The sequence below is a fragment of the Entelurus aequoreus genome, linkage group LG23 (genome assembly GCF_033978785.1).
Source record: "Entelurus aequoreus isolate RoL-2023_Sb linkage group LG23, RoL_Eaeq_v1.1, whole genome shotgun sequence".
Classification (NCBI taxonomy): domain Eukaryota; kingdom Metazoa; phylum Chordata; class Actinopteri; order Syngnathiformes; family Syngnathidae; genus Entelurus; species Entelurus aequoreus.
The window spans coordinates 20,316,019-20,331,472 of record NC_084753.1 but is presented as its reverse complement, the minus strand read 5'-3'; the positions used below and the strand labels follow the sequence as shown (position 1 = coordinate 20,331,472).

Here is a 15,454-nt window from a genome sequence, read left to right as displayed (position 1 = left end):
GACACCCCTGGTGTAAACTGACTAAATGAAACACAACCAGGTGATTTTGATTTGTATTAAGGATCCTCATTAGCTGGTTGCCTCAACAACCCACTAGTCTTCCTGGGGTCCACAATTCAATACAGTTACAAGTAAAAGCATATAATTATAACTACACAATACAGAAAAAAATAAAAAATAAAAGCATCAATAAGAAAACAAGCAAACAATTTACAGTCACAGAATAATAATTACCATATAAATAGAACTACACAATATAAAACCAAACAAATCATCAACGAGCAAACTAATTTAAAGACTTGGATAAAACATTACTTTCTTTTTAAAAACCTGTTTACTTTCAATGCCGACGAGAATTGGAGGCAGGTTATTCCAGAGCGATTAAGATCTATAAATAAAAGATTTCCGCAAAGCATTCTTCCTGGAACGAGGGAGTACGAGAATTCCCTTGTGCTTATCTTAAGTACATATAAGCAGTAGAACAAAGTACATATAAGCGGTGAACAAAGTACATATAAGCGGTAGAACATTTTATTATCAAGCCTGTCATTTACTTACAAGTGCTATATATAGAAATTAATGTCTCATTCAGATTAACTTTTTATTTACTGCAATGCTAGCCATTCAAAACGTACTGATTACTACATTCTATGGCACTTCATTAAAATAGCACTTCGGCTTTAAGTATTACCAGATATGTGTCCTATAACAAATGCTTCACAAAAAGTTTGTTATTGTATATCGATGTGAACTGCAACAGAACATGCTGGAACTTTCTCTGTCGAGAATGTGGGTGGCTCTGAAAAGAGCCGTTGGTTGTGTAAATTGAGAGAACAATTTACTTGGAGCTGGTGTACTTGGTGACAGCCTTGGTGCCCTCAGACACAGCGTGCTTGGCCAGCTCGCCGGGCAGCAGGAGACGCACGGCAGTCTGGATCTCCCTGGAAGAGATGGTGGATCTCTTGTTGTAGTGAGCCAGGCGAGAAGCCTCAGTAGCGATGCGCTCGAAGATGTCGTTGACGAAGGAGTTCATGATGCTCATGGCCTTGGACGAGATGCCGGTGTCAGGGTGGACCTGCTTCAGCACCTTGTACACGTAGATGGCATAGCTCTCCTTCCTGGCCTTTCTCCTCTTTCCTTTGCCCTTGCCGGCAGCCTTGGTGACGGCTTTCTTGGAGCCCTTCTTGGGTGCAGCCTTAGCTTGTGGTTCTGGCATTGTGATTGAGGTTCGACAAGCGAATGAACCTGAAGTGCGCCTGCTGTGCTCTTGTAGTAATGTCATGCAAATTTGACTGTGACAACGCCGTTTTCTGATTGGCTGTTGTCGTTTTAAACTGGGAGGCGGTCTGAAGAATGCGCGGTAGTGCAACAGTTATAGTCACGTGATACCCGTTAAAAATAAATGGGTGGCCGTTTTGCTGTTACATTTTATAATGGAAAGCAATTAAAAAGCCACAAAAATGTCGCTTTATGTCATGCACAGTTGTACATAAATGTATACTAGATATATATATTTTTTACAACAATTTCCAATTCCTACAACTACATAGCTAACAAGACAAAAGTTTAAAGCAAAATCTCAGTTTGGTCAAATGAAGTATTCTATATTCACTTTGACATGCATGTATACATTTTACTATTATCTATTAGTGTATTTTTTAATCTGTAGTATTACAATTCTACAAAGTTCTTTAGATTAGGGAACACTCAAAAGTAGTGATATCAGAGTCAAATTATTGTAATATGGGAATACCTTGGGAGTTATATACTATAAAACAATATTGGCCAATATTTCAGAATAATCCTTACCAATAGTTATATGTGTAAATTGTAATTATTCTGTTCACACATTGTATTTTGTAACGGTTACCAAATACTGAAATAACGATACCATCGAGTCCAGATTTGTATGTTTTAATACTAACTCTCAATTCAAGATATTGATCGTCATTATACTTAAATTATTTGAGATAACGTAGAGGGACAAGCGGTAGGAATTGGATGGATGTATCATTAAAAGGGTAAGTGTAAAGTACACTACTTTCTCTTCTGCCAAAGTTAGTTACGATTTACGGATATTTGCTCTTGATGATGCAAGTATTTGGCCCTTAAAAGGGCCCTTTGGGTAATAGGAGAGGGGGAATAATTTAGCCTCCAAAGCCGTACAGAGTACGTCCTTGTCTCTTGAGGGCATAAACAACATCCATTGCAGTCACCGTCTTCCTCTTGGCGTGTTCGGTGTAAGTGACAGCGTCACGGATGACATTCTCCAAGAACACCTTCAACACCCCACGGGTCTCTTCGTAGATCAAGCCGGAGATACGTTTGACGCCACCACGACGAGCCAGGCGACGAATTGCTGGCTTGGTGATACCTTGGATGTTGTCCCGTAAGACTTTGCGGTGACGCTTGGCGCCTCCTTTGCCAAGACCTTTGCCGCCTTTGCCTCTACCAGACATGATGAGTCGATAGAGAGAATGAGTGTGGAGGAACGCACTGAGCTTGTGCTTGTAGCACAACTGCGGACCTAAGAGAGGACAGTTGACGTCTCTGTCTGGGCGCGCCTCCAGTCAGCAGCCCTTCCCACACAGTCTCAGGCGACTTCTGAACAGTAAAATGGGGACAACTATTTTCATGTCTTAAAACTATTATAATGCCACACAACAAGTAAATTCAAGGACTATAAGGCCAATTCAATACATTTTTGCTCATTCATGATACTAAAATCCAGGAGGAGTCACATGCCGGTGATACCTTTTAAATGTATAACAGTTTGCAATAAAAATACAGCACAGTATTATTTATATGACCAAATCCGAACAACCTTTCTTAGTCATGGTGCCAGAAAAAAAATTAAACCAGCACAAAAAATCAATACACATGGTCACACTTAAAACAACAGGCTCACTGAACTTTGTGAATAGTATATATATATATATATATATAAATAAAAATAAACTTTCATCACCATAAAAAACATTGAAATTACACCCATTGCACGGCATGATGGGGGAAATGCAAAACATTCTCTCCACACTTATCGATGTTTGACTATTAACTGCTTGATATTTCTGATTGATTAAAAAGCTTTAAAGAGGTCGTCACATATATGTAAACACACATACACATATACATATATACACACGCATATACATATACATATATACATACGCATATGCATATACATATACATATATACATATACATACATACATATATATATATATATATACATACATATACATACATATATATATACATACATATATATATATACATACATATATATATATATATCCATCCATCCATTTTCTACCGCTTATTCCCTTCGGGGTCGCGGGGGGCGCTGGAGCCTATCTCAGCTGCAATCGGGCGGAAGGCGGGGTACACCCTGGACAAGTCGCCACCTCATCGCAGGGCCAACACAGATAGACAGACAACATTCACACTCACATTCACACACTAGGGCCAATTTTAGTGTTGCCAATCAACCTATCCCCAGGTGCATGTCTTTGGAGGTGGGAGGATGCCGGAGTACCCGGAGGGAACCCACGCAGTCACGGGGAGAACATGCAAACTCCACACAGAAAGATCCAGAGGCCGGGATTGAACTCACGACTACTCATGACCTTCGTATTGTGAGGCAGATGCACTAACCCCTCTGCCACCGTGCTGCCCATATATATATATATATATATATATATATATATATATATATATATATATATATATATATATATATATATATATATATACATATATATATATATATATATATATATATATATATATATACATATACATATATATATATATATATATATATATATATATATATATATATATATATATATATATATATATATATATATATATATATATATATATGTATGTATATATATGTATATATATATACAAACCCCGTTTCCATATGAGTTGGGAAATTGTGTTAGATGTAAATATAAACGGAATACAATGATTTGCAAATCCTTTTCAACCCATAAAAACTACAAAGACAAGATATTTGATGTTCAAACTCATAAACTATTTTTTTTTTTTTTGCAAATAATTAACTTAGAATTTCATGGCTGCAACACGTGCCAAAGTAGTTGGGAAAGGGCATGTTCACCACTGTGTTACATGGCCTTTCCTTTTAACAACACTCAGTAAACGTTTGGGAACTGAGGAGACACATTTTTTAAGCTTCTCAGATGGAATTCTTTCCCATTCTTGCTTGATGTACAGCTTAAGTTGTTCAACAGTCCGGGGGTCTCCGTTGTGGTATTTTAGGCTTCATAATGCGCCACACATTTTCAATGGGAGACAGGTCTGGACTACAGGCAGGCCAGTCTAGTACCCGCACTCTTTTACTATGAAGCCACGTTGATGTAACACGTGGCTTGGCATTTTCTTGCTGAAATAAGCAGGGGCGTCCATGGTAACGTTGCTTGGATGGCAACATATGTTGCTCCAAAACCTGTATGTACCTTTCAGCATTAATGGCGCCTTCACAGATGTGTAAGTTACCCATGTCTTGGGCACTAATACACCCCCATACCATCACACATGCTGGCTTTTCAACTTTGCGCCTATAACAATCCGGATGGTTCTTTTCCTCTTTGGTCCGGAGGACACGACGTCTAGTTTCCAAAAACAATTTCAAATGTGGACTCGTCAGACCACAGAACACTTTCCCACTTTGTATCAGTCCATCTTAGATGAGCTCAGGCCCAGCGAAGCCGACTGCGTTTCTGGGTGTTGTTGATAAATGGTTTTCGCCTTGCATAGGAGAGTTTTAACTTGCACTTACAGATGTAGCGACCAACTGTAGTTACTGATAGTGGGTTTCTGAAGTGTTCCTGAGCCCATGTGGTGATATCCAGTACACACTGATGTCGCTTGTTGATGCAGTACAGCCTGAGGGATCGAAGGTCACGGGCTTAGCTGCTTACGTGCAGTGATTTCTCCAGATTCTCTTAACCCTTTGATGATATTACGGACCGTAGATGGTGAAATCCCTAAATTCCTTGCAATAGCTGGTTGAGAAAGGTTTTTCTTAAACTGTTCAACGATTTGCTCACACATTTGTTGACAAAGTGGTGACCCTCGCCCCATCCTTGTTTGTGAATGACTGAGCATTTCATGGAATCTACTTTTATACCCAATCATGGCACCCACCTGTTCCCAATTTGCCTGTTCACCTGTGGGATGTTCCAAATAAGTGTTTGATGAGCATTCTTCAACTTTATCAGTATTTATTGCCACCTTCCCCAACTTCTTTGTCACGTGTTGCTGGCATCAAATTCTAAAGTTAATGATTATTTGCAAAAAATAAATGTTTATCAGTTTGAACATCAAATGTTTTCTTTGTAGCATATTCAACTGAATATGGGTTGAAAATGATTTGCAGATCATTGTATCCCGTTTACATTTACATCTAACACAATTTCCAACTCATATAGAAACGGGGTTTGTATATATATATATATAGTATATATACATATATGTATATATATATATACACACATACACATACATTATACGTGTATATATATATATATATATATATATATATATATATATATATATATATATATATATATATATATATATATATATATATATATATATATATATATATATATATATATATATATACATACATACACACACACACACACACGTATACAGGTATATGGGCCGATTTTTTTTAGCCCAATGCAGCCCCCCAGCCAAAAGTTTGGACACCCCTGATGCAGGTCGATGTATGCCAAAATGTCTGAACATCTACAATTTTGCTTTAGAAAGCAATTGTGTGTAATATCTAATTCAACCCTTTCAAACAGCTATCAGTTTTCTACCGCTTGACTCCCTTGAGCTAATTAATGTCTTCTTTAAAAATAAAACCATGTTAGAGGGCTTGAGCACATTCAAAAACGTAACCCTCTTTGTACACATGGAAATATTTCAACCATATAGCCCAGCAGTGCTTCTCAATTTTTTTGTCATGCCCCCTTGCACATACATTTTCTTAGGCCCCCCATTATGAATACAATTGCAAACCTGATATGTATCCATTAAAAAACACCATGCCACTGAGCTGAAGACTTGCTTATTGTGTTCTCATGTCCCACATTTATGCCTCATCATATACTTATACACTTGGTCACATTTGCTGGTTGAGCCTGATGATTAATTTGAGCAGTGCTGCCACCTAGCTGGGGTCTTGTGTATCGTTCAAGAACTTAAAAAATACACCAATACTGGATACGTCAATCTGCAGGTTGTATGAATTACATCACAAAGCTGTGAAATACAGATACGTCATTGCAACAGTCTTTATTATAAATCATTTATTTAGATAAGACATGTCATCCAAACATCTGAGGAATCAGCTGGTGTGATATGTTTGATACTGTCCGGCCTTACCTTACCAACCTACTGAGACACACAGTAGAAATAATTCAACATAAATTACTGTAGTGCTGCCTTTCACTTCCTGATGGCAGTGAAGGAGGGGAAGAGGGGAGCAGATTGAAATCTGTAAAAAGTCAGCAGGAGGACCGTCTAGATTAATGCGACAATGTTTCACTCCAACACCGTGGTATCATCTTGGTAAGGAGGTTTTAGAACTGTTAACACTACCCAGTTATCTTTACCTAATATTGATGGCTTTAAAAGTCAAGCACATTAAACACACATTGGGGTCCAACTTTCTAGAAGTCTACAATACACTTTTGGTCGTTTTCCTGCACTTTTAAGTTTTCATACAACACTTCCCAGTACATTTAATTTAAAAAATATATATTTATAAATCATTTTTTAAAGCCTACAGACGTTTTTTTTTTACCCAAAAGCCGACTTTTACAGTAGAAAACTCAGGGAAAGAATAAACTTACTGTGAAAAAAACATTGGTGGAAAAAAACCTATTATAACACTTCAGCTAATTAATCAAAATGTAGCCAACCTATAATACAGAAGGGTCCTCTTACAGTATGTTCATCGTTTGACCCTACAGAGTCCAATCACAGTTTAATCAGAGGGGAGCAGATGCATTGTAAAGCAAGCTCAGACTGGATTGGTGGGATTTTTTTGACCGTGTGCAAAATGTGATTGTCGTGCATTACGCTTGTGTCAAGAGCTCCTGAGCCCACGTCTTGATGGCAGAGGTCGTATGTTGGAGCAGCTGCCACGTAGAGTTGGTGAAGGATAAAACGTGTCCTTGCAGACATGAAACAGTTATTTCCCCACTGCAAAAAGAAAGACAAAACACAATTGACTCATTAAAATCGTAATGGGGTTTTATGCAGCACACTTTATAGTGGAACCTCGATTAGCGAACCCCTCTATTTGTGAACTTTTAGCCAAATATGCCTTGTGCGGAGCATGTCTCTGTGTACCAACGCTTTAGTCAGTCATTTATTTTGTGTGCCGCTTGCAGCCAAAAAGCAGGGCGGAGCATTTTTGGGGAGGTGCCGCCCTCCACATCACTTGCTGCGCAGGACACTGCTGGTCACTTCTCAGCGCTTCAGCGTGTGCCTTCTGTGTTTTTTCACCTTTTGTATATTATGACAACTTGAGTCCCAAAAAGACAACTGATAAGCATAGAAAGGAGGACTGTATCGCTGTAGATTAAGACAATTTGCAAGAAGCACAATAATTGCGCTTAAATGTATGGAATAATCTTCGAAGCAGGCGTTGTACCTCGAAAGTTTTAATTGTGATCAGACCAGACTTTCCTGGAACAGAATGCCAAAACAGACTTATTTCACAGCGAAGAGCTACTCCTTTTTCCAGGGTGCATGCACACACAACGCCGATTCCTCTCTCCTTTGTCGGTCTGCTCATTTCTTGTCAACTCCCCCTTTGACGCTAAAGTGGATTTTATTATTTTTAATGTTTATTATTGTAGCAATATGGTTGTTAAAGTTATTGATTTTTGTGATTTCTGACCATTTGTGAGGGCACCTAAGGGACTTCTTTGCAGAGCAGCACATACAAAGACAGCAGTTTGTCTTCATTTTGGCTGGTTAATAAAGAGAACGATGTACAGTACTGCATAGCACGTTATATTGTGTCCAAAGTGTACAAACCTTCACTGAAATAAGGACTTTTATTGAGGCTGGAACCCATTGTTCATATTCAGATTATTTAAGGAGACATTTGCTTTATTATACAAACTTTTTGACTTATGAACCCTGTTTAAAGGCCTACTGAAACCCACTACTACCGACCACGCAGTCTGATAGTTTATATATCAATGATGAAATCTGAACATTGCAACACATGCCAATACGGCCGGGTTAACTTATAAAGTGCAATTTTAAATTTCCCGCGAAACTTCCGGTTGAAAACGTCTATGTATGATGACGTATGCGCGTGACGTCAATGGTTGAAACGGAAGTATTCGGACCCCATTGTATCCAATACAAAAAGCTCTGATTTAATCGCAAAATTCCACAGTATTCTGGACATCTGTGTTGGTGAATCTTTTACAATTTGTTTAATGAACAATGAAGACTGCAAAGAAGAAAGCTGTAGGTGGGATCGGTGTATTAGCGGCGGGCTACAGCAACACAACCAGGAGGACTTTGAGATGGATAGCAGACGCGCTATCCGATGCTAGCCGCCGACCGAATCTATGATCGGGTGAAGTCCTTCGTCGCTCCGTCGATCGCTGGAACGTAGGTGAGCACGGGTGTTGATGAGCAGATAAGGGCTGGCGTAGGTGGAGCGCTAATGTTTTTATCATAGCTCTGACGAGGTCCCGTAGCGAAGTTAGCTTCAATGGCGTCGTTAGCAACAGCATTGTTAAGCTTCGCCAGGCTGGAAAGCATTAACCGTGTAGTTACATGTCCATGGTTTAATAGTATTGTTGATTTTCTGTCTATCCTTCCAGTCAGGGGTTTATTTCTTTTGTTTCTATCTGCATTTAAGCCCGATGCTATCACGTTAGCTCCGTAGCTAAAGAGCTTCGCCGATGTATTGTCGTGGAGATAAGTCACTGTGAATGTCCATTTCGCGTTCTCGACTCTCATTTTCAAGAGGATATAGTATCCGAGGTGGTTTAAAATACAAATCCGTGATCCACAATAGAAAAAGGAGAAAGTGTGGAATCCAATGAGCCAGCTTGTACCTAAGTCACGGTCAGAGCGAAAAAAGATACGTCCTGCACTGCACTCTAGTCCTTCACTCTCACGTTCTTCATCCACGAATCTTTCATCCTCGCTCAAATTAATGGGGTAATCGTCGCTTTCTCGGTCCGAATCGCTCTCGCTGCATTGTAAACAATGGGGAAATGTGAGGAGCCCTTCAACCTGTGACGTCACTCTACTTCCGGTACAGGCAAGGCTTTTTTTATCAGCGACCAAAACTTTATCGTCGATGTTCTCTACTAAATCCTTTCAGCAAAAATATGATCAAGTATGACACATAGAATGGATCTGCTATCCCCATTTAAATAAAAAAAAAAATCATTTCAGTAGGCGGTTAACTAATCGAGTTTGTAAATACAGGTTCAACTGTAAATGCACAGGTGGACATTCTATATAAGAGGAAATGAAACCAATGGACTTGCTCAATTTTTAAAAAAACGGATGGAATTTATTTACAACTTTGAACGTCAACAACTCTCTCTTCATCCCTCAATGTCTTTTAGGTTGTGATCTTTAAATAAATCCAGAACTTGTTTATCTACCAAGCTAGTGTTTTTATAAAATGAGGTGAAAGTTCATGCTTATCTGTGCCATGAGAAGACTTGTGACGTCCACTGTCCTTCAGTCACAAAACCATCAGCCATGGTCCCATCAAATTGACAAAAGTCTCAACTTGTCAGGTACACAAAAACTGCACCGTAACACACTCGTCTGCAGACTCCAAGTAACCCAAAATGGGTGAACGACTTTTCACAACATTCTACTCTGTCTTGTTGCTTCTTTAGCAGCGGCTTTCTAGCGTATCCCTGCTCTGCCTCGATGTTGGACCCTCTGACTGAGAGTCGCTAATGTCGTCGCTGCCCTCTTCTGGACAACAATAGCTAGAGCAGGCGATAAAAGATGTACACAAGATATGTCAAAACGTGAGTGGGTTGTACTTAGTAAGCATTAGAAGATCAGAAAAAAAAGGCACTGACTCGCATGAGTCCTGAAGGTTGGTCCACGCTCGTTCAAACAGGTCAAAGAGGAACGCCAATGTGGGCGCGATGTAGTTTTGGTGGATGAAGATAAGCAGCTCCTTCAGATAAGCCAACGCCTGGAATACACTGTCAGGAGTGTGTGTCTTCACCTGGAAATAAACAATATTGTAGCGCATAAAGGCACTGGTACATGCACAGTTTATCAGTTTATGCAATATGGAATGTCTAATGTTCACACGTGAAGCGACAGAAGACAAACCATTGTGTTCACATTAAGGCTTAATAAGATCACTTTAAGTTCAATTCAACTGTTTAGCTACAATTACAAAAGTTATGCACATTACCAAAAAAAAAGCACTGAGAATAATACCCAATGTTGGCTATTAGGAACACACAAATGTACCATTTGTAAAATTGCAAATAATAAAATGTGTGAATTCCATGATATTTAAAACTGCACAAATAACTTGAAATAATATACTCTTAGAAAATATCAAAAACATGTTCAAAGATAGAGATGGAAAATATAATTTTTTGAGAGGGCAATTGAATTTAAAGCAGCCTTGTGTTAATACGACTCTTAGAAGTGTGTGGGGTGACCCAGTGGAATCAAGGTATTAAAACAGCAATAACAATTTTAAAAAATAATGTTTTTTAAAGGCACAACAAAAATGAGGAAACATAATATATTAAAGGTGTGATGTATTTATGCAAATTACATTTGATTAAATGAGTGGGTTTGTTACTGTGAGTACATGTGGGTGTAATTAGATATATGTATCTCGTAATAATACACTGATGAGGTGAGATATTTTGTATTGTACTGCTTAAGAATCAGATTATTATAGCTGAGGGATTGGCAGTACCTAAAAGCTTTGCTTATTCTTTCTCTTTTTGGGGCACAAATGGTTTTTTTTGGTATTACTATGGTTTTCTATAAATGTCAATATTGTATTGAAGAAGCTATTATTCTTCTTTAAATTGTGTGGATCAGGCGTTAACCATTTCCATCTCGGAGCCCTACTTTTCCACTACAGAGGGGCCACTGAAATATTAACACTGAATTAGTGAAATTTTAAATCATATTCAATACTTCTAAACTTATTATATTTTAACACATTAAACCTTGTCAAACACTGGGAGTCAAATGTATTGTACATGCAAATTCACATATACTCACACACATACATACAGACATACATAGGTACCTACGCTCCCACATACATATACAAATAAATACAGTACATATTTACACACTCAAAGTTCGTACTTCCACACGCACATTCATTATACAAACATACTGTATACACATACTGTACATATACATTCACTGTAAAAACATACATATACACATACTGTACATATACATTCACTGTACAAACACACACATACTACACATACATTCACTGTACAAACACACACATACATATACTGTACATATACATTCACTGTACAAACACACATTTACACATACTGTACATATACATTCACTGTTCAAACACACATACTGTATACACATACTGTACATATACATTCGCTGTACACACATATACACATACTGTACATATACATTCACTGTACAAGCACACATACACATACTGTACATATACAAGTACATATGCACACATACACTCATGCACATAATCACGTTTCATCAAACATATATTAACGTTGTTGCCCTAGGGTAAACTGGGTATAACACATGGCACACTGACAAAGCTTAACCTATTGTTACTATAACAATCTACAAGGTTAAGGTTGCTTCTCTTTCTTCCCCTCCATTTTTCTGCATTCTTTCGTATCTCAAGTTATCATTACGTATATGTATTGTTGCATTTGAACAATTGTATTGTTGATAATAAAGGTAAAGTACTGGTATTGTTTATTATCAATAGCACTATTTCTATTGGTATTCATATTGCTCCATTTTTAGTGTAATAATGCTCATTGTCATTTCTGTATTTTTATTTTATTTTTTTAATTTTCGCTAACTGCTTATTTGCTATTACTTTTACCATCATATTTGTACATGTCGTATTTGCTGATGTTGCTCTGTTGTTGTTGTTGTTGTGTTTGCTGTTGTTGTTTTTGTCTCTCTGTCTAATCCCCCTCTTGTCCCCACAATTCCCCCCTCTGTCTTCCTTTTTCTCTCTTTCTATCCCCTCCTGCTCCGGCCCGGCTGCACCAAATGATAATATAAATACATTTAATAAAGTCAAAATACAAGTAAGGCAACAAGAGAAGAATCCTACACTTCTCTTTTGTAAAGTAAATCTGAACAGCCGATATGGGCATCTACATCTGCTATATGATTTGCCCGAGAAGCTGGGCAGGACATTATAAAAAAAAAAAAAAAAAAAAAAAAAAAAAAAAAAAAAAACCTTGTCAAATGATGTCAAACCATGTGTCAATCACAATGATGATTATTTAACACATAAACCTTAGGCTTAGGTCAGGCTGATTAAAAAAAGTAAACTGACCAAATATACTGCATAAGAATAATTGTAAAAAAAAATGAATGCTTAAAAAATAAATGTACATACATTTTTGTTGTGCTAAGACAAAAGCTTAAAATATAATAAAAATAATAAATCCTAAATAGATTTTCAAGACAATTAAATACAGTTTCCCCAGTTAAATCATAATTTGTGCGCTTACGTTCTCCATGACTTTAGATTCATAATTCGGTTTCAGATTATCATTACTGCCACAAGTGGTTGAAAAGTGTATTACAACTGAATGCAGCTGCAGCCCATAGGGACCACAGCTGAGAAACATGTTTTTGGCGGCCCTATAAGGGGCGCTCGCTGCCCAACAATGGGTCCTATGGTTAAGAAACACTGGTGTTGATAGAGTATAGGTTTTTTTGTGTCCGATAAAAAAAATTCCAGCATCAAGGCTATACATTTAGGGCAACACTAATTTCAAATTGTTGAAAAATAGTACAAGAGACCTTAAATATGTAATGGAATGTGTTCTGTAATTCGAATGATTGTTGACGAGATCTCACCCATTCTATGAGCAGTGGCAAGTTTTCTTTGACCCACAGGACACCCTGAGTAGTTCTCTCAGAGATGACGACAGCTGCAGTTTGGGTCTTCTCCAGACCTTGTTTAAACACTGGTCCCAAAACTCGTACACCCTCAGAGTAATAATAAGGAGTGTTTGTCTCCAACCAACTAAAGCCAAAATAGAAACAATGTGTTTAAATTAGCTGATTTCATTAGAATTGAAGCAGAAATCAAGTCCATAGATGGACTTCCTGGTACCTGATGCCCTGTTTAGAGTAGACTGTGACTCTACTCCAAGCCTGCTGAGACACAGACGTCACACCTGAGCTATGGAGATGTTTGGCTGTGACTGAGTCTGCAAAATATCCAAAAGGTTAACTAAAAGCCCACATGACAAGTACACTCAGCGCTTGAAGGTAAACAGAGTGCACGGACCGTTGAAGGAGCCGTGAGATCGGACGTCGTGAGCGATGAAACCAGCGACAAACACCAGCAGGACCATAAGCAGCCTGGACCAAGGGAACCCACGTCCCCGCATCTTTACTTGGATACTCTGAAAGAACATGGCAAAAGTCACGCTTCCTTCCAAATACAGCACATTGAATTATGTCTAAATGAATACCTGACCTGCCAACCTTGAAGACATTGGAGTACTACGCAGCCAGGGCCGCCCGGCTTCTGGTTCCAATGTCAAAGTACCAGGCTTCAGTATATATACACATCGTCATTTCCAGGCTATAGAGCACTCCTGTTTTTAAGCTGTACCCACCAATTATAGGGCAAATTTTATTTATTTATTTTCAAAACAGGTTGTCTCTGGGCATGTGCCTTCTCCCACACGCAGCCTGTTGGTGGTGGTAGATTTTCGTTCCATGCGGTACGGTGTTATATTTGTGTCTTAATTTTGAGGTCGCAAAGGTAGATTGTGAAGACAGAAAAATGTACTTTGCAAGCACAGACATATTTTGAAAATAAATTAAACCCAAACAAAAAATTAAAATGTTTGAGCAAATATAATAGTGCACAATAAAAGTGTTTGCATGTTTGCTTGTATCCATATTAACGCTCAATAATTACTGCTGTCTGCAGTTAGACCATGGCACTCTCTCGCCCCTTCTCTTCCGCTCTCTGAACTTCAACCCTCTGCGCATTCAAATTTTTTCTACACTCGCTCAAATTTCTGCTGTGCGCCCGCGCAGGTTGGGACACACCATAATATTTGTGTCAAAAAGGCAACCAATTAGAGAACTGGACAAATATACGCTCCGAGTGGCTGCTCTCCAATGAGATCGCTCTGAAAAACTATTTTCAACATGGCGGCGCTATATGGACTGGAAAAGAGCGACTTTAAAGTCCAAGTATAGCTTTATTTATTAATTTAAAACATCCAAAAATAGACATGTAAAGCTGGGGTGACAGTAGTGATATAAATGTGTTAAAAATATGACACCTCGACTATCGTTATGTCATGCTCTTTGCTCTGCTCTTTACCCAAAATAAATCCTCATAAGGCCATGTTGACGGCTTTGTGCCCCAAGTTTTTTTCAACACTTAGAAGCAAATGTCCAACATCTTTTTCTTTAAATTGTTATACCTAAATAGTTTGACTCAAGTATATTACCGTATTTCCTTGAATTGGCGCAGGGAATATAGTATTCGCACGTCTAGAATTACTGCCGGGTCAAAGTCGTTTCTCAAAATAATTAACGCATGCTTGGCCTTATCGCCGGTTTATTATTGAAGCTGGATCAAATTCGTTTCGCAAAATATTAATTTTATTATCGCATGTCTATAATTTTCGCCGGGTCAAACTCGTTTCGCAAAATATTTAGCATATGGCTAGAACTTCCACCGGGTCAAATTCGTTACGTCACGAGTGACGCATCTGTCCTCATTTTCAAAATGGAGGAAGCTGCTTTCAGTAGTTTACAATCGCACAAAGGAAAAAAGATAAAGAGCTTTTCAGTAGGATTTAAGGTCCAAGCTATTGCATACCGGTACAGTATGCTAAAGAGAACAGTAAGCAGCTATGTCTTATTAATATACCGTAGCTGCGTGTGTGAAATACTGTATAAGTCATTAAATGACTCCCGCCTCCTGGTGGTAGAGGGCGCTGCTGCGCTAGTGATCCTTCTTGCGACTTCCGGTACTGCAGAAGAAGTGAACACACGCAGCAAGAGATTTTTTTTCTTCCAATTTTAACAAGGAGGATTACATACCGGTATCTAAAATAAAACAGTTTTCTAAACTGGACTTTCAATCGAAGCAGGAGGTAATAATTAAAGGAATATCTCCATCGAAACAGAG

General features: G+C 38.3%; 3 protein-coding genes across 4 annotated transcripts in view; all 3 read right to left on the bottom strand.

Annotated features, from left to right (window-relative positions):
* Window positions 1–1,222, bottom strand: LOC133640994 (histone H2B 1/2-like). Its single transcript, XM_062034765.1, has 2 exons — window positions 559–1,222; window positions 1–458 (listed from the first exon to the last, which is right to left on the bottom strand). The coding sequence occupies exon 1, from the start codon at window positions 1,214–1,216 to the stop codon at window positions 839–841; it is 378 nt and encodes a 125-aa protein (XP_061890749.1). The 5' UTR covers window positions 1,217–1,222; the 3' UTR covers window positions 1–458; window positions 559–838.
* A 693-nt stretch (window positions 1,223–1,915) lies between these two features.
* LOC133640500 (histone H4) lies at window positions 1,916–2,462 on the bottom strand. The gene has a single exon (XM_062033954.1). The coding sequence runs from the start codon at window positions 2,457–2,459 to the stop codon at window positions 2,148–2,150; it is 312 nt and encodes a 103-aa protein (XP_061889938.1). The 5' UTR covers window positions 2,460–2,462; the 3' UTR covers window positions 1,916–2,147.
* Window positions 2,463–6,912: 4,450 nt separating this feature from the next.
* The window catches only part of tmem214 (transmembrane protein 214), a 30,309-nt gene continuing 21,767 nt past the window's right edge, over window positions 6,913–15,454 (bottom strand). The window contains exons 13-17 of one of the 2 annotated variants that reach the window (XM_062034974.1): window positions 13,583–13,700; window positions 13,406–13,502; window positions 13,147–13,315; window positions 10,134–10,285; window positions 6,913–7,251 (exon numbers count right to left, since the gene is read on the bottom strand). In XM_062034974.1, the coding sequence (XP_061890958.1) occupies window positions 7,125–7,251; window positions 10,134–10,285; window positions 13,147–13,315; window positions 13,406–13,502; window positions 13,583–13,700 (663 nt within the window). In that variant the 3' untranslated portion in view covers window positions 6,913–7,124. Of the gene's footprint in view, window positions 7,252–9,577; window positions 10,038–10,133; window positions 10,286–13,146; window positions 13,316–13,405; window positions 13,503–13,582; window positions 13,701–15,454 lie in introns of those variants that run through there. The other variant, XM_062034975.1, reaches the window with a different exon arrangement.

What these genes read in the sequence shown, in the direction of transcription:
- LOC133640994 (XM_062034765.1), bottom strand. Translation starts at nt 1,216, where the DNA reads ATGCCAGAACCACAAGCTAAGGCTGCACCCAAGAAGGGCTCCAAGAAA.
- LOC133640500 (XM_062033954.1), bottom strand. Translation starts at nt 2,459, where the DNA reads ATGTCTGGTAGAGGCAAAGGCGGCAAAGGTCTTGGCAAAGGAGGCGCC.